At 61.9% G+C, this 23,999-nt stretch overlaps 2 protein-coding genes across 2 annotated transcripts; both read left to right on the forward strand.

Moving 5' to 3' along the window:
• The first annotated feature begins 903 nt into the window (after nucleotides 1–903).
• On the forward strand, nucleotides 904–11,409 carry NEK8 (NIMA related kinase 8). The gene is made up of 15 exons (XM_032200944.1): nucleotides 904–950; nucleotides 1,292–1,497; nucleotides 2,515–2,747; nucleotides 3,482–3,613; nucleotides 3,803–4,011; nucleotides 4,387–4,466; nucleotides 4,582–4,763; nucleotides 4,963–5,113; nucleotides 6,118–6,194; nucleotides 7,401–7,518; nucleotides 7,809–7,959; nucleotides 8,159–8,322; nucleotides 8,592–8,750; nucleotides 8,917–9,075; nucleotides 10,489–11,409. The coding sequence occupies exons 1-15, from the start codon at nucleotides 904–906 to the stop codon at nucleotides 10,515–10,517; spliced, it is 2,097 nt and encodes a 698-aa protein (XP_032056835.1). The 3' UTR covers nucleotides 10,518–11,409.
• Nucleotides 11,410–14,761: 3,352 nt separating this feature from the next.
• Nucleotides 14,762–19,376, forward strand: TRAF4 (TNF receptor associated factor 4). The gene is made up of 7 exons (XM_032200973.1): nucleotides 14,762–14,904; nucleotides 16,894–16,945; nucleotides 17,266–17,370; nucleotides 17,458–17,619; nucleotides 17,785–17,946; nucleotides 18,025–18,180; nucleotides 18,660–19,376. Exons 1-7 carry the CDS (start codon nucleotides 14,762–14,764, stop codon nucleotides 19,290–19,292), a joined length of 1,413 nt encoding a protein of 470 aa, XP_032056864.1. The 3' UTR covers nucleotides 19,293–19,376.
• The last annotated feature ends 4,623 nt before the right edge of the window (nucleotides 19,377–23,999 follow it).

A 23,999-nucleotide genomic window follows, 5' to 3' on the forward strand; every position in this document is an offset into this window, starting at 1 on the left:
GCATTGCACATCCATGCTGGGCATTGCATGTACATGTGCATGCACCAGCCATTCTTTGTCCCTGCTGGGCACTGCATGTATTGCACGTGTGCATGCATGTATTGGCCATTGCGTGTGCATGCTGTGCATTGCACGTGTGTGTGCATCAGCCATTGCACATCCATGCTGGGTATTCCATGTGTGTGTGTGTGCATCGAGCACTGCACGTGCATCCTGGGCATTGCACAGACGTGGGCATGCATTGGGCACTGCATGTCCATGCTGGGGGGCTGGGGCTGGGGGGGCTTTGAGGCCCCTTTAGTGCACACCAGGCGTCGCCCACCCGCAGGGCGTTACACATCTGTCCCAGGCACTGTGTGTGTGTCCCGGAGCCCCCCCCCTTGTGTCCCAGCGCTGTCACTTCGTCCCCAACCACCCCAAACTGCTACAGGGGGGGCTCTGGGGACCCCCCCCAGCCCCCATCGCGCCGTGCTGGGTGTCGCTAGATGGCAGCACGGCCACGCCGCATGGCTTGAGGGGGGGGTGGCAGTGCCATCGCTGTCCCTGTGCCCCTCTTTGGGGCAGGGGGGGCTCCTCCCAGTGCCAGAGACCTCCCCCCAGGTGCCAGAGACCCCCCCAGGGGGGTCCGAGAGGGGTCCGGGGGGGGGCAAAGCTGGCTTGGGGAGGCGGCAGGGAGGGGATGGGGGCACCCAACAGCCGGGAGGGGACCCCCCGGTGGGGTGGGGAGCGGTGAGGAGCCGCCGGGGGGGCTCCGTGGCCATAGAACGGCCCTAAAACGAAGTGTGTGTGGGGGGGAGGATAACGGGCGCGGAGCGGAGAGTTTTGTCCGCCCGCGGCCGCCGTAGAGAAACCCGGAAGTGTCTCCATGGAGACGGGGGGGGGCCTGGGCCTGCAGGGGGAGCGATGGAGAAATACGAACGGATCCGGGTGGTGGGGAGAGGGGCCTTCGGGTGAGGGGGGGCGGCTGGCGGCTGAGGGGGGCTCCGGGGGTGGGGGTGTGAGGGGGTGGGGGGCGGCAGGGCACCGCGGGGTGGTAGGCCGCAGGCCTCGTTACCATGGCAACAAGGCTCCGGGGCCCGTTGCCATGGCAACGCGGGGTCAGTGTGGCACCCTGGGGTGGGGGCTGACCCTGGCTGTTGCCATGGTAACGGGAAAAGGGGGGGACATGGCACCCCCCCCGGGATGGGGAAGGGGTTGCCATGCAGGCCCCGTTGCCATGGCAACGCAGCAGGCCAGGCCCAAGTGTCACCCCAGGGCTCCCTGTGTGTCCCCCCACCCCGTGTCCCCGCAGCATCGTCCACCTGTGCCTGCGCAAGGCCGACCAGAAGCTGGTCATCCTGAAGCAGATCCCCGTGGAGCAGATGAGCAAGGACGAGCGGCTGGCGGCGCAGAACGAGTGCCAGGTGCTGAAGCTGCTCAGCCACCCCAACGTCATCGAGTACTACGAGAACTTCCTGGAGGACAAGGCCCTCATGATCGCCATGGAGTACGCCCCAGGTGCGCCCCGCTCGCCCCTCGAGCCTGTGACAGCTCCAGGGGACACCGAGCATTCAGCTCGCCTTGGGTCCATCTGCTGTGGCCTCACGTTGTCCTCCAGAAACCCCCAGGACTACAAACGAGGCCTTCTGGAGGAGATACGGCCCTTATAGATCTTTCCAGAGCAGCATCTGTGCGTCCTGGTGGGTGCCAAGCTGACCAAGAGCCAAGTGGCTGGGCGCTGGCACAGGTTGCCCAGAGAGGTGCTGGAGTCGCCCTCCCTGGAGATCCTCAGAAGCCATCTGCTTGTGGGCCTGGGCAATCGTCTGTAGTGAGCAGGGGGTGGACATGAGGACCTCCACAGGTCCCTGCCAACCCCCAGCCATCCCGTATTTCTGTGCTCACATGCCTTATGCCCGCTACTCCTAACAGATACAAAGAGATTTCTGACACCCCTGCCGATGATAAGTGTTCCACCATCTGCCCCGGGTTTGGGTTTCGCTTATGTTTCCTTTTGTCAGCTCTTGGCCACGCTGTTGGTCGCACAGATCTGTGTGGGAAGATGTGATTTCTAACGAGACTTGCCGTGGAGTGTAAGATTAACTCAACATTTGCATGAGCGTTTGTTAAAAGTTTCGCAGGAAACCTGAATCGAGACCTCTCCTTCTCGACAGGGGCCTCTCAGTGCCACGTGGCCTCTTGGACTGCAAGAATTTTTGTCTGCAGAACAGGCTTATCTTGTTCTGCCATCGAGGTTTGTGTCCTGACAGGGCTCCAGGAGCTGTAATTTTCGCGTTCCTTTTTCCTGCTGCCTTTGACAGTGTGTCAACAGCGACTTCTCCCTCGCTGTTTCTTCATCCCACCAACTGTGCTGCCATTGTTCTCCGCACGGAGAGAACGTGCCACATGTCCCACCAGGACGTGTTCTTTCCCATGTGCTTGGCTCATTAAGATGCTAAATCCCCCACGTTTTTAGGCTGGGCTCGTGCTGCCCCGTGCAGCCACCCTTGCTGACAGCCCTTGGCTGCCCTTTTGCAGGGGGCACGCTGGCGGAGTTTATTCACAAGCGCTGCAACTCCTTGCTGGATGAGGACACCATCCTGCACTTCTTCGTGCAGATCCTCCTGGCTCTTCACCACGTGCACACCAAGCAGATCCTGCACCGCGACCTGAAGACTCAGAACATCCTCTTGGACAAGCACCGTATGATCGTCAAGATCGGGGACTTCGGCATCTCCAAAATCCTGAGCAGCAAGAGCAAAGCCTACACGGTGGGTGGCCTGGCCTCGCAGGGGAGCTGCTTACAGCCACGGCAGCAGGCTGGAAACGCTGGGCTTGGCTCCTGATGGTCTTTGGGGAGCTGCTGTAGGAGTAAGGTTGGAGGTAGGATACTCACAGTAGGCCGCACAGTGCTGCCTTGCTCCTCGGAGTTCATACAGGCTGGTAGCTTCGTGCCCGAATTTGTTGTGGTTCTTTAGGCTGCAGAAAAGTGGGCAAGAGCTGCTTGCCCAAGCCTGGGAGAGGAGAGGATGGGGTGTCTGAGCCCGCTGGTGAGGGTCAGTTGAGATTCTCCTGTTGCCACCCTAAGGGATGGTGTTTGCAGGCTCATCTGACACACACCTGGCACCTGAATTCCTGCCAGTGCCCCGCTGTCCTGCCCTGCCTTAATCTCCTCTCTGTGCCTGAGATTTTGGTATCATTCCCTACCTGGTCAGACCTGGCTGGGCGTTTATATCTTGCTCATTGCTCTGGGCTTTGATTCTCTCAAGTGAAGAGGAGCAAAATGAGAGGAAATCTCTGTATGTGCAAGGGAGGCCTCCAGGAGGCAAATCCTCATATTTTCTACCGAGATTGTCAGCCAGACATTGACACCAGGGAACAAACGCCCAGCTCCCCTGAGCTTTGGTGCTCCAGCCAGTCAGTGCCCTGGGCTGTAAACCAAGCTGTTCTCCTTCCACCTTCCTGCCTTTCACAGCGTCGCTGTAGATTTCTCCATCCCTTTCAGGTTGTGGGAACTCCGTGCTACATCTCCCCAGAGCTCTGCGAAGGGAAGCCTTACAACCAGAAGAGCGACATCTGGGCTTTGGGCTGTGTGCTGTACGAGCTCGCCAGCCTCAAGAGAGCGTTTGAAGCTGCGGTAAGACAGATCGGGTTTGCGTGCGGTGCAGGGAGCTGTGATCCCTTACAGAGGTGAAAATGCCTGCTTGGTTCACTCCTCGCTGCACCTGACGGTGTGAAGGCAGAGGGCAGTGCTGAGAGTGTCTTAAGCCTTGGCCTCGCCTCTGCCTGCCCAGCCACTGTACGTCTCTGTCTCGTTTTCTCCCAGAATCTCCCTGCCTTGGTGCTGAAGATCATGAGCGGGACGTTCGCCCCGATATCGGACAGGTACAGCCCCGACCTGCGCCAGCTCATCCTCAGCATGCTGAACCTGGACCCCTCCAAGCGGCCGCAGCTGAATGAGATCATGGCCCAGGCCATCTGCATTCGCCCCCTTCTCAACCTCTACACCGACGTGGGCAGCGTTAAAATGAGGAGGCAAGCGATCCTGCCGCGGCTGCGTCCCTCGGGAGGGGCTGCCAGGGCTCACGACGCGTCAGACCAGCTCGTTGTCTGTGTTACAAGCCCCACAAAGGGTTGTCCCCGTGCTGTTCTGCTGCAGTACCCAAGGTGCAGCAGCTGCAGGCCCTGTGGCTTGTGGCCGCAGCAGGTGTGGGCTTGTCGTGGTGGTAACAGAGAGCTGGGAGCTCGGGGGGGAAGCACGCTGACACCGACTTCCCTTTCTCAGGTGGCTTAAAGCACCTGCCGAGGCAGTTCTGTGAGCTAGGCAGCTGTGGCTTCTGCTGTAGGTCTGCCCAGAACCTTCTGGGGTGGCCCTGAGCTGGCGGTAAGGACTGGGCTTTCATTTGGCAGGCCTGAAAAGCCCCTGGCTCCGGTGCCAGCAGTGACCCACGGCCGGACGGGGGGACGAGTGAGCAGCGCCCGGCCACGGGGTGAGTCCCGGCAGGGGGCTTCCAAAAAAAAAAAAAAACTCTTTCTTGGGTGTCGGGGGGTCAGAGAGGCACTCGGGAGAGAGGACAGTAAGAAACGTCGCTGTTTGACCCGCAGGTGTTCGAGGTGGCTCAGCCAGGACGGGAATCCCTCCTCCCCTGTCGTCCATCTACACCTGGGGGAGCGGCATCACCACCCCGCTCCGCCTGCCCATGCTCAACACCGAAGTGGTGCAGGTGTCTGCTGGCAGGACGCAGAAGGCCGGGGTCACCAAATCGGGGCGGCTCATCATGTGGGAGGTGAGCCACGGGGAACCTGGGGCGGGCAGCGGCCACCGAGGGCTCCGAGGTGATTTCTGAGGAGGAGAAACTTCCCCTCACCGCACAGGTCCTGGCCCTGCGTCCCCCAGACCACAGTCTAGTCCACGACGTGGATGGCACTGTGGGAAGGGGCCTAACTTGATTCTCCTGCTCATCTCTTGCTGCTTCTCCTCTCCAGGCTCCCCCGATGGGTGCTGCAGGAGGCCCCTCTCTGCCAGGAGCCACCGAGCAGCTGCAGCCTCAGTTTGTTTCCCGTTTTCTGGAGGGCCAGTCTGGTGTGACCATCAAACACGTGTCCTGCGGCGATCTCTTCACAGCCTGTCTCACAGGTGAGCTGCTGCCGTGCTTCTTTGCCTGGATGAGTCCCAGGACTGCCTGGTTTGGTGCCTGGGTGAGTCCCAGCTGAGTCCCGGCCTGGTTTGGTGCTGTTACAAACGCAGTGTGACAGCCTGGGCTACCTGCTCGGAGCAGAACTGGGAGATGCACTGGGCTGGGATGAAATGAAGGGCTCCGTGGCATGCTGTGGAGCGTCAGGTGGGGTCAGGCACGAATCACAGGACCTCACATGATGTGCCGCTGATCAGCCAGGTCCCAAAGGTCCGTCTGGTATGGGGAAGGCAATAAATGCATTCAGTTTGTTGTCCTGCCTGCAGCGGTGTCACCTGAAGCCAGAAATGGCCTGAGCAGTGGGGCCTGGAGCGTGAGGAATGTCTGGGAACTTCAGGCATTTTCTGTCACGTACTGTGCAAGCGTGACAGGGACACAGGCAGTGACTGGTGGGGACTGGCACGGCAACAAGAAGTCAGCACGAGGGGTTTCTGTGAGCTCCTGGGGGGCTGGTTGTCCTCAGCTGCAGGAAGGCAGGGCCTGACGCCCTGTTAAAGCGAGCCACGAGGCTTTCTGGCTGGGAGGAGAGCACGCACACCAACCTGAGGGAGCAAAACCCTCCCGGGGGTCCTTTGGGAGCTCTGTTTGCCCTTCTGCCGGGGCTCAGGGCGGTAGATGACAGACGAGCAACCCCACCAGCATGTGTTTGTCCTCCCTCCCCGTGGCGTTTCCTGCCAGCGCTCTGCTGGGCGGCTGCTCGCTGAGCAGCTCTGTGTATTTAACACCTTGCCAGGCCGTGCAGCCAGCAGCTCCTGCGTACACAGCTGCACCAATGTTATCTCAGCGCCCCGCTATCACCCTGATGGTTGTTTGGCGAGCTGTCGCGGCGCATCGAGGCTGCTGCTCCCTGGAAGCTTGCTGAAGCCCCCGTGGGCTCTGTGTGTGTGCTGTGAGCCTCTCAGGGCATCACGTGTACCACTAACACCACTTCGTTCTGCTTTCCCAGACCGGGGGATCATCATGACCTTCGGCAGCGGCAGCAACGGCTGTTTGGGGCACGGAAACTTCACGGACGTCAGCCAGGTTTGTCACCGAGGGGCCGGGCACGCTGCTCCCCCCGGGGCAGGGGACGGATTGCGCTTTATCCGCCACGTGAGACGGCTCATCCCAGCGCCAGGGGTGTGCATCCCAGGCGTGCTCTGGCATCCGCAGCCCTCCCCCTCCTCTCCTCTCCTCATCGCTGCGGGTTTTAAAAAGCCCAACCTGCCTCTTTTTCTCTCCAACCTCCCCCCCCCGCCCCGCACAATGATCCCTTTGAGCGCGGGGGAAGTCAAGAGCTGCCTTGTGGTTGCTGTTGGCAGGCGCCCAGCTTGGAGCCTGCCTCCAATCACACACCTGCCTGCTTCACTCTTGGCCTGCAGCTGCCAGGGTTCACTGAGAAAAGTTATTTTTCAAAAGAGCCAGTATTTAAAGAAGAGCTGTGTGTTTCCGATTGGCTCCCAGCGCCGGGGCTGAGGGGCTGTTGTTCCCTTCCAGCTTCTTCCTCGCCTGCCCTCGGATGTGGCAGCAGCCGATGGCTTCCAGCCGAGCCCGGGGACTGGTGCCATTTGTCTCTGTGGTCAGCTGGCTCATTTGTGCCTCGCTCCGGCCGGAGCTGAGCTGCTGGGTGTTTATTGCTTGGGGGGTGGGGGGGGAAAACCAATTGGGAGCAGCAGCCAGCTCCCAGCAAATGGTGCTTTTCACTTCAGGCACATAATGAGAAGGAGGCTTGCTGCGGCGAGGTGTCAGATCTAACAGCAGGTCACAGCAGGGGCTGGACGAACCGCGGAGATCGCCGTCTCCCCACGCCCTAACGAGGACGTGGCGATGGCTCACGGCTCCTCTGCACCGGAGCTTTTCAAGCCAACGCATCCTGCACCAAGCCCCTGCCTGCTCAGAGCGGGCGTTAACAGCCCCTGGCACTCCCCGCACGGGCAGGGGGGCGAATCCCAGCCCTTCGGCTCAACCTCTTCCCTCTCCAAACCGTTGTGCTGGCTGCTTTCTTCCGCCCCTGAGATGTTTGCGTTATCTTCTGCGCTGCGTGCACGTAGTCTCTTAAAACCCTTTGAAGGCTGTTTGGAACAGAAAAACAAAAAAAATTCGCCGGTGTTTGTGTTGGATGAAAACTGGGATGGTGCCAACGCTGCGCTGGGGCTCGAGGGGAGGGGGGGGGGGACAGGGTGGGAGGGATGGGAGCAGCCGGGCGGGCTGGGAGGTCTCGGCTGACTGCTGCTGCTCTTCCCCTGCCAGCCCAAGATCGTGGAGGCCCTGCTGGGCTACGAGATGGTGCAGGTGGCCTGTGGCGCGTCCCACGTCCTGGCAGTTTCCAACGAACGGGAAGTCTTTGCCTGGGGCAGAGGGGATAATGGTAAGAAGGGCTCTGCTGTGCCAAACGGGGCTCCTGCTTTCCGTTGCCTGCTCCCACGTGGCCCTGCTCGCCTGCAGTCCGCTCCAGATGTGCCAGGCTGGGTGGGTGTGGACAAGTTGCAGCTGCTTCACCGCATACCAGGGCCCCCGTGCTCGGGTTTTCGCTGCCTTTCCTGGTGATAAGTCCCAGGCTGGGCTCTCGCAGGCAGCCCCGTCGATGCAGTGGCTCCTGGGGGTGTGCTCAGTTTGTGCCTTGCCCTCAGCTGTGTCCTGCTTTGTTCCTCCTGCCAGGTCGGCTTGGGCTGGGCACCCTGGAGTGCCATAACTCCCCCCAGCAGGTAGCAGTCCCACCGGAGCACGAGGCTCAGCGGGTCATCTGTGGCATCGATTCCTCCATGGTCCTCACAGTGAAGAACCAGATTCTCGCTTGTGGGAGCAACAGGTAGGGGAAACGAGGGTCTGGGAGACCTCAGAGCCTGCCTTAGAGCTTCCTCTTGCTGTGTCCACCACAAGGATTGTCTCAAGAAGACATCTCCGTGTGATGCTGCTCCCCAGCTTCTCACTGCTGGGGCTGCAGTTACACTCGGGCAGGATTTGACGCTGGCTTCAGCCAGCTCTGAGCTGCCCTTTTCTCTTTGCAGGTGTAACAAGCTGGGCCTGGACCAGATCAGATCAGCAGAAGAACCTTCCCCGGAGGACCAGGTGGAAGAGGCCACCGTGTTCACGTGCGCCCAGTCAGCCCCCTTGAACCAAGAGCCGATTGTGTGCGCCGACATCGGTACGGCGCACTCTGCTGCGGTCACAGGTGAGGCGTGGGTGCCCAGACCCCTGAGAGGGGGCTGCCTTTGCTCTCTCTTCCTCCCTTTCTAGTAGATAAAAGCCTAAAAGAAGCTCAAGAGCCAGCCTGCTCCCAGTGCTGGAGCTCTGTGGAGTAGGATGCTCAGCGTGGTAGAGAGCAAAGGGGTTCTGTGCATCCTCGGGTGGCACCCCTTTGTTTTTCCCATCTCTGTTAGAGGTTTGGGGCTTCCTTACATCCTTTGACACCCCGTTTGTTTCTCCTCTCTCTGTTGTCAGCTTCTGGCCAGTGTTACACCTTTGGGAGCAACCAGCATGGGCAGCTGGGCACCAACTCCTGCCGCAACAGTCGCGTGCCTCACCTGGTGGTGGGGCTCCAGGCCATGAAGGTCACCGTGGTGGCTTGTGGGGACGCCTTCACCGTGGCCATCGGAGCAGGTGAGGCTTAAACCCCTGCGTGCTGGGCTGCAGCAGGCCCTGACTTCCCTGTGCCTGGAGTTCACGTTGCTGGTTGAAGCAGGAGAAAGCTCCAGGTGGAGGGGAGGCAGTTCCCTGGTGAAGGCCACCGGGAGCCCTGCGTGCAGCCAGCTGTGTCCCTCTGCAGACGGCGAGGTGTGCACCTGGGGGAAAGGAGCCAGGGGACGCTTGGGCAGGAAGGATGAGGAAACGGGAGCGCCGAGGCCTGTGCAGCTGGAGGAGACCCATCCATACCTGGTGACCTCCGTAGCCTGCTGCCACGGGAACACGCTGCTGGCTGTAAAGCGTGAGTAGAGGCTTTGCTGCCGAGATTCCTGCTCTCACAGCCCAGCCAGACACAATGCCTTGTGCCCAGAGCTGTGCTGAGCAACCCCGGCACATAGCTGTGCATTATTCCTGTCCATCTAGAGGAACAGAAATAACCTGAAGTGCAGAAATACTCCCCTTCTGCCTCACCGCCCTGTGGCACTGCTGTTTTCCCCGGGCTGGGGAAGCAGAGAGGGGTGGCAGAGGCTGGCTCACGCGCTCCCAGCCAGGTGGGCTGGCCGGGCTGCAGCTGGTGGGGAGCTGGCCTGCCGAGTATCCCGAAAGAGCAGCCCTCTTAATTGCTGCTGCTGAAATAAGAAGCTGAGATTTGAGGCGTCGTTTTGGCTGCCGGCTCTCCCTTGTGGTTTGGAAAAGATAGCGATGGTTTTTGTGGTTCCTCTCAGCTGGGGCCAAAGGCAGCCTCGCTGCGTGGTTACAACGTGCCCGTGGCATCACCCTGCCCTTCCGCTGCCTGGGCGTACGATGGGAGCCTGGCCCAGAGTGCTGGAGGGGGCCTTTCTTCCTCCTCTGCTGGGCCGATTATGGCCTCGGCTCTGGGCTGAGGGATCCCAGCCCCAGCCCACTTCAAGGAGGCTAATTACAGCCCTGAGGGGAGGAGGCCCGCTGGCTGCCCCAGCGCAGCGGCATCGGTCCCGTTGCTGCCATGAGTGCCGAGCTCTCACGTGATGCGTGCTGCCGTGAAGGGGACGGGGGGAACAGCCAAGTCCCCGGGGCTCAGGAACAAGCAGGGAATTTGCCGTGGGAGCAAAATGCTGCAAGCTGCACCCCCCCCTTCCCATGCTGGAGTCATGCCGAGCTCTGGGCAGCTGGGCTGTGGGCTCCCAGGGGCTGAGCTCACAGAGGCTCGGCTGCGAGATTCAGCACCAGGGCTGAAGTTCTCACTTCGGGCTTTCACACAGCTCAGTCCCCTGGAAACCTCTCCAAAAAAGAGCCCGAGCTGGCGACACGTTTGATGTTCCAGCCACTTTCAGGTCTGGCCTTGAGCTGGGAGGGGTGCTGGCACTGCCGAGCCGCGCTCCACCTTTGGGGCGGCAGTTGTGCACCGCTCTGCGGTTTCCTCCCATGTGGCCAGTGCTGTTTTTGACCGGCTTGGACTTGTGCCCGCTTTATTGTGAGACTGCTGCTGCGCCCTTTGCTCAATCCCACTGCAAACACAGGCCTGGGATAACTGGGAGAAGCCGGGCGTGCTGGAGAGGAGGAGGAAGGCGCGAGCCTCGAGATATTTCCTCCTGCTTGGGCTCTGCCACTGACGCTTCCAGGAGCAGCAGGGCAGGGTTTGCATTGCTCATCTGTTGCTGCAGGACACTCCTCGCTGCAGCTTCATCGAGCGCTGGCTGAGGGCTTATTCATGGTGTTGTTTTTTGTCTTTCAGCTGCCGTGGAAGAGTCACCTCCACAGTGAGCTGGAGGTGAGCAGGGCAGCATCCAGCCTCACCCTGCGGGTGCGGAGGCTCCGTGTAGCCTGCCTGTGCCGTGTCCCTGCGCCCAGAAGGGAGCAGCAACGACAGGGAGCTCCTGACGACGGTTCCCACGGAACCAGAGCTGGTCTCGCATCACATCAACGAGGGTCGTTGTGAACCTGAAGTGCCTGAGAGCCGCTGCACTGGACCTGCCGTGGGGCAGACGTCCCTAGTGCTGTCTCTGCCTTTGGTGGGTGACACTGGGGCTCTTCCCCACCCTGTTGGAAGTGCCTGTAGAAGCAGAAGGGCTCTCCTCTGCCGCTGGTGAGCACAGAGGTTGTTTTCCCCTGTGGAAACTGTCTCTGGTTACAAAGCCCGGGCTGACAGCTTGGTGTCTGAGAGAACTGTCAGCCTCTGCGCAGCAGTGTCTGGAGTTACAGCCCCAGGCGCTACACTGGGTGACTAAGTGCAAACCTCTTTTCTAATTAGAGAAGTCTGGCCTTTCCCATCCCCCCCTGAAAGCCTTCTGCCCGTTGCTCGAGCTGTTCAGCACGCTTTCAAGGGTCCTGGCCCGCACGGCTGGCCGAACCCGGCGCGAGCAGCGTCACTCCTCGTGGTGCAGCGCGGCCGCCCTCCCGCAGTGCCCCCCAGAGCTCTCCCCTTCCAGCCCCGGGGAGCCCAGCTGAGGATCCTCCAGCTGATGTTTGTCCTCGGGCCCCTAAATCCTGCTGCTCACCAGCTCGCTGGCTCCCGGCCGAGCTAGTGGAAGGCAGCAGAACACAGCGAGCGATTGTCTCCAGGTGAAGTTTTTTAACCCAGATCTCCACGGGGAGATGATGAATTTTCACCAGGGATCCTTTCTGCAGGCAGGAGGGGGGCATATCACCGTGTCACAGACAGGAGTTACGGTTTTTATCTCCAGAAGGGTCGTTTCCTTTCCTTTCCTTCTTTTTTTTTTTTTTTTTTTCCTTTTCTTTTTTTAACTTCTGTCTGCCCTGGGCCATTTTTTGATGAGCTTCTGTCTCTGATCTGTCTGACATTGCAAATGCTCTTGCCTTTCACATCCATCTTTGTGCTGTTGCCAATCTGTTGTGTATAAAGTCGGTGCTTTCATAAGCTGGCTGAGATGGAATCTCTCTAATTATTTTTGTGATTCTCTCCCGTCTTCAATGAGGGAAACCTCGCCGGGCTCTGCTAGGAGCCGACTGATCCCTCTGTCATGTGAGAGGTAATGAATTTCTGCAGCTCTCCCGCTCTTCCCTCCTTCGCCTCGCAGGCTCGGGCTGGGGAAGGGAGCAGGTCCCGTCCAGCCGGGAGAGGCGTGTGCAGTCCTGGCTGCAGACACGGCCTCCCTCTTTGGCTCCTGGCAGGGTGGGTGAATGGGTTTTTCCCCTGCCCTTTTTGTTTCTCGTGGAGCTGCCTTTTCAGGCGGTTACACCCTGCTAGCCCAGGAAGCCGGCTCGCGTTCAAAGGCTCTGCCGGTGCCTTGGCCCTCGCCTCTCGTGCTGCAGGTTACGGGGACAGCTCTGGCAGCCCTGCTGTCGGTGGAGGGGAAGGTGGAGCTGCTCCCAGACCAACCTGAGCACCGGGATAATTACAGGGCTGGGGAGAACCACCTCGCAGCCCCTCTGGGCCGCTGTCTTTCCTCCTGTAGCAAGAGATCCCTCGTGGCTGTGCGGTGCTCACCCTGCACCCGCACAGCCCCTCTCTTGGGGCTCCCCACAGCCCACACCACCTCCAAACACACCCCATAGGGAGGGATTCCTGCTCCAGCCTCACCAGGCGGGTGACAGGATTCTCTGCCACCCTTTGCCTCGCCAACAGTGACACCAAAATGCTTCTGCCCCCGGGCCACGTGCAGCACGGAGAGCCAGGCTCCTTGTTCCAGCACACTCCTGGCAGCCCCCTCTGCCCTGCTGGCCTTGGTTTGGTTGTTTTATGGCTTAACGAGGGGCTTCGCACAGCACTGCTGGTTGTGGGGGTGTCACCAGCCCCAATATTGGGACATTTCCCCCCAGGCAGGGGGCTTGGTGCTGGGCTGGGGGTTGTGCACCAAGGGCCGGAGCCCTGGGGATTTCGCAGCCTGCGCGCTCGGTTCAGCTGTGAAGCCCGGCGAGATGATTTGAATAATTTAATACCGGGCTGTGACCAAGCCTGGAGAAAGGGTAAAGGAAACAAAGAGGCCCCCAGCCCCGAGCAACAATAGCTCTTGAAACGACAAGCCGAGGCACGTCCGTGTGCCGGAGGCAGAGAGCAGCCCCGGCAAATAGGCCAGTTGCATTCCTCACGTCTGCTGCTTTGTTTCCCTGCAGAAGCTCCCGGTGAAAACTGCAGGTCTCAGGGCTTCTGCCGTGAGCCTTGCTTTGTCCCTGCACCCCGGTGCTGGAAACGCCTGGAAGAGCTCGGCTGCAGCCCAGGGGCTGAGCACAACCCGGGGCCGTGATGGGACCGAGGGCTCCCGGTCCTTGGTGGTGCATCCCTGACTCCCCAGCGGTGCTGACCTCACCTGGGTGCCCAGGTCTGTCCATTTACACCCAGATCTGTTCATTTTCACTGAGGAAAAGCTGCCTGCAGGGAGGCAGGCTCCGAGGGCTGCAGGTTCCCATGCCTGCTGAGCTGACCCGTCCCACTGCCCTCGGCCCCTTGCTGTCAGCAGGGAACGGCCAAAACGTGCCTGCTGCTCCCTGAGCTGATCTGGGTTGGTGCTGGCACCTGGCCTGGTCACAGCCCCGTTCCCAAGACGCTTCACAGCCACTGTCCATCCATCCATCCATCCATCCATCCATCCATCCATCCATCCATCCATCCATCCATCTGTCCGTCTGTCTGTCCAGCACCTCGCCTTCTGCAGGCACTGGTCCCCAGAACAGGGAGCGAGCTCTCCCCACTCCTTCCCCGGGGGCAAAAGGCGCCGCCTTGGCTTCTTTAGAAGCCAGAGCGGCTGTTTTCTGGTTTTCTGTCCCTAAACACAGGGAAAAAGGGAAGGAAGGAGGAGAAGGAAACCTCCCTGAGCCCAGATGGGTCCAGGGGGGGACATAGCCCCCTCTCCAAAGGCGAGTGCCCTGCCCAGAGGTTGAGTGTCGCCTTTGTGCGAGACAAACGCCGGGGCTGTGATGTGGAGTGCGGGGAGGGCTCTCATTAGGGAGAGGGGGGAAAGGAGGGGAGCTTTGTTTGCAGGGTCTGACACCTCCGAGAGCCATCCTGCCGGCACAGCCAGCGCCTTCTGATGGCTTTGTCAGCTCCGGGCTAATTAGCAGAGATGGCTCTTCAGCCAGGTTAGAAACGGAAAAATTGGGGAACATCAAAGAGGTGGGGGTAATGGTGACAAAACTCCGCCTGGTCCGTGCCTGCTGGTGCAGGGCCTGCAGGACCCTCCTGGCCATCACCCCATCCCACAGCCGTGGCCAGGGATGGTTTTGGGATCGGACTGTGTCTCAGGGAGCTGGGTTGTGTGTCAGGCAGTGGCTGTTTTTGTTATGTGTTTGGCTCCAGAGCATGCTGCGACTTGGTGGCAGAACCAGAGGGACCCGGGGCTGCCCTGGGGGCTCCTGGCTCCGAGCAAACCCCCCCAGGAGAAACCAAATTTGAGCAGCCCAAACCCCCCGTGACAGCTGGCGGGTGGCACCGCTGCCAGCTCCCTGCGCTCACCCAGCTGTCTATTATTATTATTTTTTTTTAATTTAATATTCATTTGTTGCACGTTGTGTTTCCCCCCCGGCCGCGGGCTGTCAGCGTGTCGGGGCCCTCGGGAAAGCCCCGGGGGTGGCCAAATTTTTTTTGTGCTCAGCACACGTGGGGCCAAGCTTCGCCCAGAGCTTTTTGCCACCAGACCCAGGGGACAGGAGCCCCAAAACCTCTGCTAACTGGGAACCACTTCCATGGGGGGACTGGAACCAGTAACCCCAGCTGCTGGGAACGAAGCCCCCCTTGGGGCGCAGCACCAGCTCCCCCCAGTACCCCCTGCTGCCCCACAGCCCGCCCTCCATCCCCCCCACCCCCTAAACCCCCTAAATCCCCCCCAAACCCATCCAACCACCCCCGGGGGGGGGCGGGCAGAGGGGCTGGGGGCGGCGTGGCTGCGCTTTTGTCGCCGCCCCGGGGAGGAGCCGGGTGTCGGGAGCCGGGAGCCGGGGCTCGGGCAGGAGGAGGAGGAAGAAGAGGAGGAGGAGGAGGAGGAGGAGGAAGGCTGAGCGGGGCCGGGAGCCGGCTTCGGGGCCGGGGGTGGGGTGGGGGGTGTGGGGGGGCGATGCCGGGCTACGACTACAAGCTGCTGGAGCGGCCGCGGCGCCGGGTGCTGTGCCCGCTGTGCGGGAAGCCCATGCGGGAGCCCGTGCGCGTCTCCACCTGCGGCCACCGCTTCTGCGACACCTGCCTGCAGGAGTTCCTCAGGTGAGGACCCCCCCCCCCCCCGGACCCCCCCTCCCCGACCCCTCCTTTTAACCCCGCCGGGATATCACGCAGGGTCCCCCCCCCACACACACACACACCGCACCCAAGGGTGCGGGCGCGCACGATGGGTGCTGCAGGGGAAAAAGGGAGAGAGGGGGGGGGGGGGTGCAAGGCGGCCCCCCCAGGCGTGACAGCGAGCCGTGGGGGGGGGCGAGGAGGAAGAGGAGGAAGAGGAGGAAGAGCAGGAGGAGGAGGAAGAGGAGGAGGAGGAAGGCCAGGCGAAGCGCCGCGCTCCCAGCACCCTCCAACATCCTGCCCCGGCCGCGCAGGAAGGAAGCAGCACCCCGGAGCCCCCCCAAAACCCACCCCCGGGAGCCCCTCGGGTCCTCCCCCCCCCACACTTCTTTTTCCCCGTCCCCCTCCATCTCCATCCCCCCCCCGGGCTTGCTGCGCCCCCGGCCCCGCGTTCCGCCCGCCGCCGCCCCCGGCTCAGCCTCGCCCCGCTCCGGCGACCTTTGCACGGTCCCCGGGGTGGGGGGGGGGCACCGGGGTGCCCGAGGCCGGTTTCGTAGAAACCGGGCGTTCCCGGGGCCGGTGCCAGGCTGTGCCTCCGCTCCCGCACCCACCCGGGGCCGTGGGGCTCAGTTCCGGACACGAGGGGATCTGTGCTTCCCCCCCCCAAAAAAAAAAACAACAAACAAAAACCTTCTATTTGGGGTTTTGGGGGGGGTCCTGCCCCTTCGCCCCTGCTCGCCACGAAGGTCAGAGGCAAGGACGGTGCCCCCCGTGCTGCCTCAGCACATTCCCTGCCCGGCCGAGCGTGAGGAATGGGGAGGCTTTGTCGGGGATTCGCGCCCCGGACCCCCGCCCCAATGGGGATTCCGGCCCCCGCACCCCGATACCGGGCAGGGCCAGTGCTGCCGCCCCGCTGCGTCCCCTCCCAAAGGCCATGGGGCGATGCCACCTCCCAAAAAGGGGCCTGGGGCTGCTGCTGGTGGCGGTGGTGGTCCCGAGGGAACGCCCAGCAAACACAGCGGGCACGTGGCAGAGCAGGGGCTGGACGTGGCCGTGCCCCGAGGGCTCGCACCCCGCTGTTGACCCCATTATCCCTTGGTCCTCAGCACTGGGGCTCAGGGGCTGTTGGGGATGTCACCGAGCTGATCCCGGTGACATCCCAGGCCAGCACACGCCGGTGGTACTGCTGGGATGGCCACAACATCCCGCAGCCCCTTGGCACGTGGAGCGATCGGGGGCACGGGGCGACCTCGTCCCCTTCACATCCCGTGTGGTGCCAGAGCTCAGGTCCCTGCCTGTCCCTGCTGCTGTCCCCAGGGGCAGCACCCAAAGCTTCCCACCCCGGGCACGGTGCCATGGGGTGACGGTGGCTCCCGGCCAGCCGTGCCCGGTGCCATTGTGCTCCCCGTTGGGCTCCGTCCCCATCCTGCGCCCAGGGCTGGTTCTTGGCACGAGCTCCCCCGTCCTGCTGGGGGGTGGGGACGCGGCGTGCTGGGGGTACACGGCTCCGTGTGCAGGGCCCAGCTGCAGGTCCCGTGTCCCCCCACCCCGTTCCCACCTCGCCGGGGTGGCTGGCGGGGCCGTTTCCTGGCGAGGGGCAGCCCCTGGGGCCGCGCATCCGGGCTGCACATCTGGAGCCCAGCTGCTGGCCCCGGCACCAGGGGCTGCCCTTGGCCCCCTCCAGCCCCTGCCTCCATCCCGGGGAGGGGGTGTGAGGGGGCTCCAGATGGTGCCAACCCCCCCCACACACACCCTGACAGCAGGGGGGCAGCCCGGGGGGCGTCTGGCGGGGGCATTTCCCAGCTCTGACAGATGGAGCGGCTGCCGCCGGGATTAGGGCTCCCCGAGGGCTTGATTTGGCACGCCGGGCGGGCAGCGCGGATGGGCTGGGGGCTGGGGGGTCCCATGGGATGCCGTGGATGTGTCACCGCCGTGCCCCAGCCCTGCCTGACCCCCGACCCCTTTCTCTTGCAGCGAAGGCGTCTTCAAGTGCCCCGAGGACCAGCTGCCCCTGGACTACGCCAAGGTGAGCCTGGAGCTGCAGGCACGGGGCCAGGGCACCCCGCTGGCAAGGGAACGTCCCCATGTCCCCACCGAGGGTCTCTGCGCCCCCCCTACTTGGCACGGCCCCGGTGCCTGGCACAGGTGCCCGTGCGGAAGCAAGAGCCCTTTGTGCCGCCGCGCTGGGAAACGGAAACCCACGGCCGACAAAGGGCGCTTGTTCGCGTGCCGGCGGGGGGATCCGGCCCCGGGCACCGTGCCCACGGCTCCCCGCTGGGTTTTGGGGGGAGAGGAGGGGGCCGGTGGGGGATGCTGACAGCCCGGTGCCGTCCCGTTGCCCAACAGATCTACCCCGACCCCGAGCTGGAGGTGCAGGTGTTGAGCCTGGCCATCCGCTGCATCCACAGCGAGGAGGGCTGCCGCTGGAGCGGGCTCATCAAACACCTCCAGGTAGGAGCTGGTGGGCAGGAGAGGAGCGGGGCTGCGCCTCGGGGTGCTTTAGACCCCCCCCCCCTCTGACCGTCCCTGCGCCCCCAGGCCCACCTCGGCACCTGCGCCTTCAACGTCGTCCCCTGCCCCAACCGCTGCAGCGCCAAGCTGAGCCGCCGCGACCTGCCCGAGCACGTGCAGCACGGCTGCCCCAAGCGCCGGGTCAAGTGCGAGTTCTGCGCCAGCGACTTCACCGGGGAGGCCTTCGAGGTGGGCACCGGGGTGGGGGACACGCCGGGCCGGGGAGGGGACACGCAGATGGCTGGGGGGGGTAGCAGGGTCTCAGGGGGTGCAGGGTGGCCGTGGGGGACCCGGATGGGGGACAACGTGGGGACAGATCCTGGCTGTGGTTGGTGACGCTGCTGCGGTCCCCAGGGCCACCAGGGGACGTGTCCCCAGGAGAGCGTGTACTGCGAGAACAAGTGCGGGGCCCGCATGATGCGGCGCCTGCTGTCCCAGCACACCCTGGCCGAGTGCCCCAAGCGCACGCAGCCCTGCACCTACTGCGCCAAGGAGTTCGTCTTCGACACCATCCAGGTGAGACGGAGCCCGTGGGGACGAGGCCACCCCGATGGTTCTCTGCGCCACCACCTGACCGCCGTCCTCTGTCCCCAGAACCACCAGTATCAGTGTCCCCGGTACCCCGTGCCCTGCCCCAACCAGTGCGGGACGCCCAGCATCGCGCGGGAGGACATGCCCAGCCACCTGAAGGAGAGCTGCAACACTGCCATGCTGCTGTGTCCCTTCAAGGAGGCTGGCTGCAAGCACCGGGTAAGTGTGGCCCCAGCCCCGTGCCAGCATCCCCGTCCCCATCCCATCCCGGTGTCCTTACGCCACCAAGTGCCCCGCAGCATCCCCACAGCTCTCCTGCCCTGACGTCTGTCCAGTTCCTTGTGGGGTTCCTGCTTTGCTCTGCCCCATCCCTGTGGCCGCTTGGTGTCCCCATCCTGTCCTGCGTCACTTTGCCATCCTGGTGTCCTCCCCGTGCCATCCCAGCTCGATGTCCCCGTGCCATCCCATCCAGGTGTCCCTGTGCCATCCCACGGTGACGTCCCTGTGCCAATCCACCCTGCTGTCCCCGTGCCATCCCAACCACCTGTCCCCGTGCCACCCCTTTCCTGTCCCACCCCTTTGTCCCCGCGCAGCCCTGCGCCACCCCTCTCCGCCACCCCCATTCCCCAACTCCATCCCCGCGGCCCCCTCCTCCTTCCCCATCCCACCCCCCGCTGACGTCCCCGCCGTCCCCGCAGTGCCCCAAGCTGGCCATGGGCCGGCACCTGGAGGAGAGCACCAAGGCTCACCTGGGCATGGTGTGCGCCCTGGTGAGCCGGCAGCGCCAGGAGATCCTGGAGCTGCGGCGCGACGTGGAGGAGCTGTCGGTGAGCAGCGACGGGATCCTCATCTGGAAGATCGCCGACTACGCCCGCAAGCTGCAGGAGGCCAAAGCCCGCAGCAACTACGAGTTCTTCAGCCCCCCTTTCTACACCCACAAGTACGGCTACAAGCTGCAGGTCTCGGCCTTCCTCAACGGCAACGGGAGCGGCGAGAGCAGCCACCTCTCCGTCTACATCCGCGTGCTGCCGGGCGAGTACGACAACCTGCTGGAGTGGCCCTTCTCCTACCGCGTCACCTTCTCCCTGCTGGACCAGAGCGACCCCTCGCTCTCCAAGCCCCAGCACATCACCGAGACCTTCCACCCCGACCCCAACTGGAAAAACTTCCAGAAGCCGGGGAGCTCGCGCGGCTCCCTGGACGAGAGCACCCTGGGCTTCGGCTACCCCAAGTTCATCTCCCACGAGGACATCAAGAAGCGCAACTACGTGCGGGACAACGCCATCTTCATCAAGGCCTCGGTGGAGATCCCCCAAAAGATCCTCGCCTGAACCCCGGATTTGGGGGGGGGGACAGGGGGCCGCGAGCTGCACGCCCAGCCCGGGCTGACCCCCACGGTGCTGAGCCCCCCGCCCCGGCGCCGGGGACCCCGCGGTGGCCGCGCCGGCGGCTCTCAGGGAGGCGGTGGGGGGGCTGCCCCCGTGCCCCCCGCTGGGGCTGGGACCCCGCCATGCTCGGTGCTCAACCCCTTCTCAGGTGCCCGGGGGGTGCCGGGGGGCTGGGCCCCCCCAATTTCCTCGCTGGGGTGCCCGGTGGCCCCCGCCAGCCTTGCTGGGGACCCAGCTTGGGTCCCCGCTGCCCAGAGCCATATTTTGTAAGCCGGTGCCCCCCGGGAGCACGTTTGTTATTTATTACCCTGGGCCGGGGCCCGATGCCCCTTTCCCTGCCTCTTTTATTTGTTTTTGTTTTTTTTCAATAAACTGTTCTTGTATTTATTAGGGCTGCCTGGAGCTCCTTCCTGCCCCCCCCCCCTCCCCGTGGCCGGGTGCCACGTCCTGGGACAGCACCGGGGGGGGCTCCACGTCCCCAGTGCCTCCCCACAGGGGGGCTGGGGGCACGGCGTGGGTAATCCCTGACCCACATCCCTGCGGCAGACGGGCTCGGGTGCAGACGGTTAATTCGGTAATCACCGGTTTGTGGGGGGCACCAGGCCACCCCTATTATCCTGCAGCCCCCCTCCGATGTCCCCCCCCCCCAGCCCTTCGTTAGCTCAGGGGCAATCAGCGCTCCAGGGGAGGCAATAATTCAGGGTAGATGGGGGGCAGTGGGTGGCCGTGGGGGTGTTGGGGTGGTTTGGGGGGCTCGGCTGGATCAGGGCCCATGGGGACCCCCCCAGTCACCCCAGTATGATGGGGGGGCGCTGCCCCCAGTCCGATCCCACAGCTGGGTTAGTGCTGCCCCACTGGATGTGGTGCCCCCCAAACTGATCCCAGCTGTGCTGGGGGGCACACGGGGCAGCTCGTCCCGCCCCGGCCCCCCCCGGTTGTCCCAGTGCCACACTGGTGCCCAGTGCCAGCTGTACTGGTGCCAAAAGCCAGCATTGTACTGGTCGATGCCAGCAGTGCCCAGCCTCAGTTCCCATTGGTGCTCAGTGCCACCCCATACTGGTGCCCAGTAACAGCCTTTACTGGTGCCTGATGTAATCCCATACTGGTGCCAGGAACAGCCTTTACTGGCCTCTAATGCTATCTCACACTCATGCCTGGCATTTGCGTGTACTGGTGCCCCACCTGTTCCATACTGGTGCCCAGCAACAACCCATACTGGTGCCTGATGCAGTCCCATACTGGTGCCCAGTATCAGCCCGTGCTGGTGCCCCACCAGTCCCGTACTGGTGCCCCCAGCAATCCCATACTGGTGCCCAGTATCAGCCCGTACTGGTGCCCCCCGGTCCCTCCGGTGCTCGCTGCCGCCGCCGCGCGGTGCCGGGGCTCGGGGCCGGGGCAGGGCCGGGGCTGGGGCCCCCCCTCCCGGCCGGCCGCGTTCCCTTCCCGGCGGCTCCTCCCGGAGCAGGGGCCGGGCACAAGCCGGGTTTTTCCCTGCAGAGCCCAAACCCGCATTTCTCTTTATTTTTTGGGGGGTCTCTCGCTTTTGGAGAGCGCACAGGGTGCCAGCACCAGAGCACGGAGCCGGGCTGCCCCCCCCCCCCTCCACGCAGCCTTTTGCTGAGCCTTGCACCAAAAAAAAACAGCCAACAACCCATGGAATTGTGAAAAATGATTGATGAAATGAGCTGAAAGCTGCAGCTCTCACACCAAAAGGCCAGCAGCCGTGGACCCGTGTTGCTGTTGTGCGGCGCAATGCCCCAAAACCGGTGGAAACCACCCCAAAAATGACCACGACCCTAAGCCACCTTTTCCCCATTTTCACCCCCCATTTTTTTTTTTTGTTTTCCCCTCTCTCCCTTTTCAATCTCCGGTGTGAAATTTGCCCTCTGCACAGCCTCACCCCGTACCCGCTCCCCTTCACCTCTCCCCTTCCACGTCCCTCCGGGATCCGTTCGGAGCCGGGGAGGGCAAATCCCCACCAAGAACTGGGTTGAGCAGCAGGAGATGCTCTTATAATTCACGAGGGGAGGAGGGAGACGAATCGATCCGCTGCTAAATTTAGACTCAAGCAGAGAGTTTAAAAATAAACTTCCTGGAAAGCTGTGGGAAGTGCAGTGCAAAGGACCCTAAAACATATCGGGGCTCCTTGCTCGCTGCCCCAGCCCCGCTGTGCTCGTGGTCACACCTTCAGCCGAGCTGTCTGAACATGGCATTAATATTTCATTAGGGTAAAAGAAAAACACAAAGACAAAAGTGCTTTTTGCATCCTTTATTAAAAACCTGCCCGGGCTCAGCCGCCTCCCCCAGCCCTTCCCAGGACTGCGGGGTTTGAGCACCAGGACATCAAGGGAGAGGGTTTACGGGGTGGGCAGTGAAACCCCGCTGCGATTTCACCTCTTCAGTTTTAACACATCTCCCAGGCCAGCAGCCCTCCCGGCTGAACCCACGGCTTGTACCCAATTGCCTCGAAATTAGCTTAAACTAATTAGATAAAACACTCCGGTAATTTTATTACAATTTGGCCTTGTCGAGCGCTGGAAGAGCGTCAGAAACGTGGCGGCTGCACCACGACCCCAAGAGGGCTCTGCATGCACCCAGGGCCAAGTGCTGCGTGAGGCTGGATGGCAAATCTGGGGCCAAAAACGAAGAATTAAATTGGTTTTGTGGCATTGGCCAGGCTGGAGCAGTGTGGAGGCACCGGGCAGGAGCCACCCCCTGCCCTCGCGCTGTCCCCAAGCCCCCTCCCTTCAGCTGGGGGGAAATCTGGGGGCACGGCGTGGCATTTTAAGATTATGGGTGAATTTAAGTTCAATGCTGTCCCACTCCCAGCTTGGTGTTTTATTTGCTACAGCTTCCCGTGTGCTGATTTTCTACGCCTCTCCTAGCGCATCGCCTACCTTGGACCCAATTCAATTTTGGCAACGTGAGCCCAGCACAGGAGGAAAAGACCAAACACAGCAGCTGAACCATCAAAAAAAAACCCCACACTCGACCTAAAGGAGAAGTTTGCAAGGGCTGAGCCCACTCTGCCCCCCCCCCAGAGGCTGGGTTCCCCATGCTGATACCAGGGGTAGCTGATGTGAGAGGCTTTGGAAGAGGCTCTGCGGAACGGATTCCTCCTTGTGGAGACTGATGGAGACAGCAGACACCGAAGTGTGGTTCTGGCAACCCCAGGAAAAATGTTTGTTTGTCGTCGGAGAAAATTTAGACGCCCGTGTCTTTCGAGCAAGTGCAGAGGGGTTTGGAAAAAATCAGTTGTTCTCTCTTCTTGCAGAGGAAAACGTGCAGCGAGTCCCGTCCAGGAGCTCCATGATCACTGGGAATGGAGGGAACCCCCCTTGGCTCCGTTTTCAGGAAGAGGTCTCTGAATGTTTTGATCCCCTTTAAAAAAGCTTTACTTATTTTTACGCTGAGAACCCAAACTGGGAATTTATTGCACGTGCTGTTGGTGCCAAGGCTTCCCAGGGCATCGCTGGGAGCAGCCCCCCCATACCCCGAGCCCTTCTCCCCCCACCCCGTATGTGCAGGGCGAGGGATGGACCCGACCTCCGAATTTGTTCCACCTGGGCAGGATGTCAGCCTCCTCGCCCCCTGGCTCTGTGAGCAATTCCTTCAGCACCTCCCTGCCTCTGAGCATCGCTTCTGTTCCTCCAGCCCCCCTCTGTGCTCTTAGGGGAGAAGAGCAGCCAGGTCGTACCCCCCTGCACCCCGAGCCCCCTCCCCAAATTCCTTTAGGACGTGCCCAACCCCAGCCAGCAGCAGGCACCCGCTGGGTATTTCTGTACCCCCCCACGGTACTCGCCCTGCACACAAACAGCACAAGGGGCAGAGGGACCAGGGCTCTCTTTCTCTCTCTCTGTTTTTTTTCTGCTTTACTTTTTTTATTTTTCCTGCAGACAAAAAAAAAAATAAAATAAAAAAAGATCTAGTTCATACCCGTAGCACATAAGAAGCAGCGTATATAATCAGTATGTGGTTTAATCAAATACAGCAGCAATTCCCCGTTGTCTCCACCGTGAGCCCCAGCAAACATTTCTGTTTGGTTTCTACGGGAGTGGCCAAGTCCCACGGAGACGTCTTTCACAGCGTAAGCTTAAAGAAAGGAAATTCACAAGTGTCTTTATAAAACGGTAACTTTGGGCTGTAACAAACTGGGCTTGAGATTTAACAGCTTCAAAGCTTCTGCTCAAAAGAAAAGACACGGAGATGGAAGCTTCCTCCTGGGAGGTTTTACACCACTTTCCTGTTTAACCCTTCCAGAAGCTATTTCATGCCAACCTCTGGCTGGCAAGGGTGGTGCCAGAAACCACCAGGATAACAAGATTCTGCTAAACCAGTGTGATACGGTACAGGGGACGGGGGTTGGTGCTGACAACACAGCATAAATAGTTCCAAAAAAAACGCCTGCAAAGACCCTGCTCTTGGCTCAAAGAGCAGAATTGCCACCTGCGGGTACCCAGGCTCCGCGCACGAGCATGGAACCAGAAATCTGGAGCTCGCATTTCCTGTGCTAGAGGTCATGAAGCCACCGAGATAACAAAGAAAAAAAAAGGCAAAAAGGCAAGAAGGGAAGATCTGCGCTGGGAGCAGGGCTGTGAACTCCTGGAAGGCTCCCCGGGAGCCGAGGGGTGCTGGTCCCTGCGCCGCTGC

Source organism: Aythya fuligula, chromosome 20 (assembly GCF_009819795.1).
Source record: "Aythya fuligula isolate bAytFul2 chromosome 20, bAytFul2.pri, whole genome shotgun sequence".
NCBI classification, from domain to species: domain Eukaryota; kingdom Metazoa; phylum Chordata; class Aves; order Anseriformes; family Anatidae; genus Aythya; species Aythya fuligula.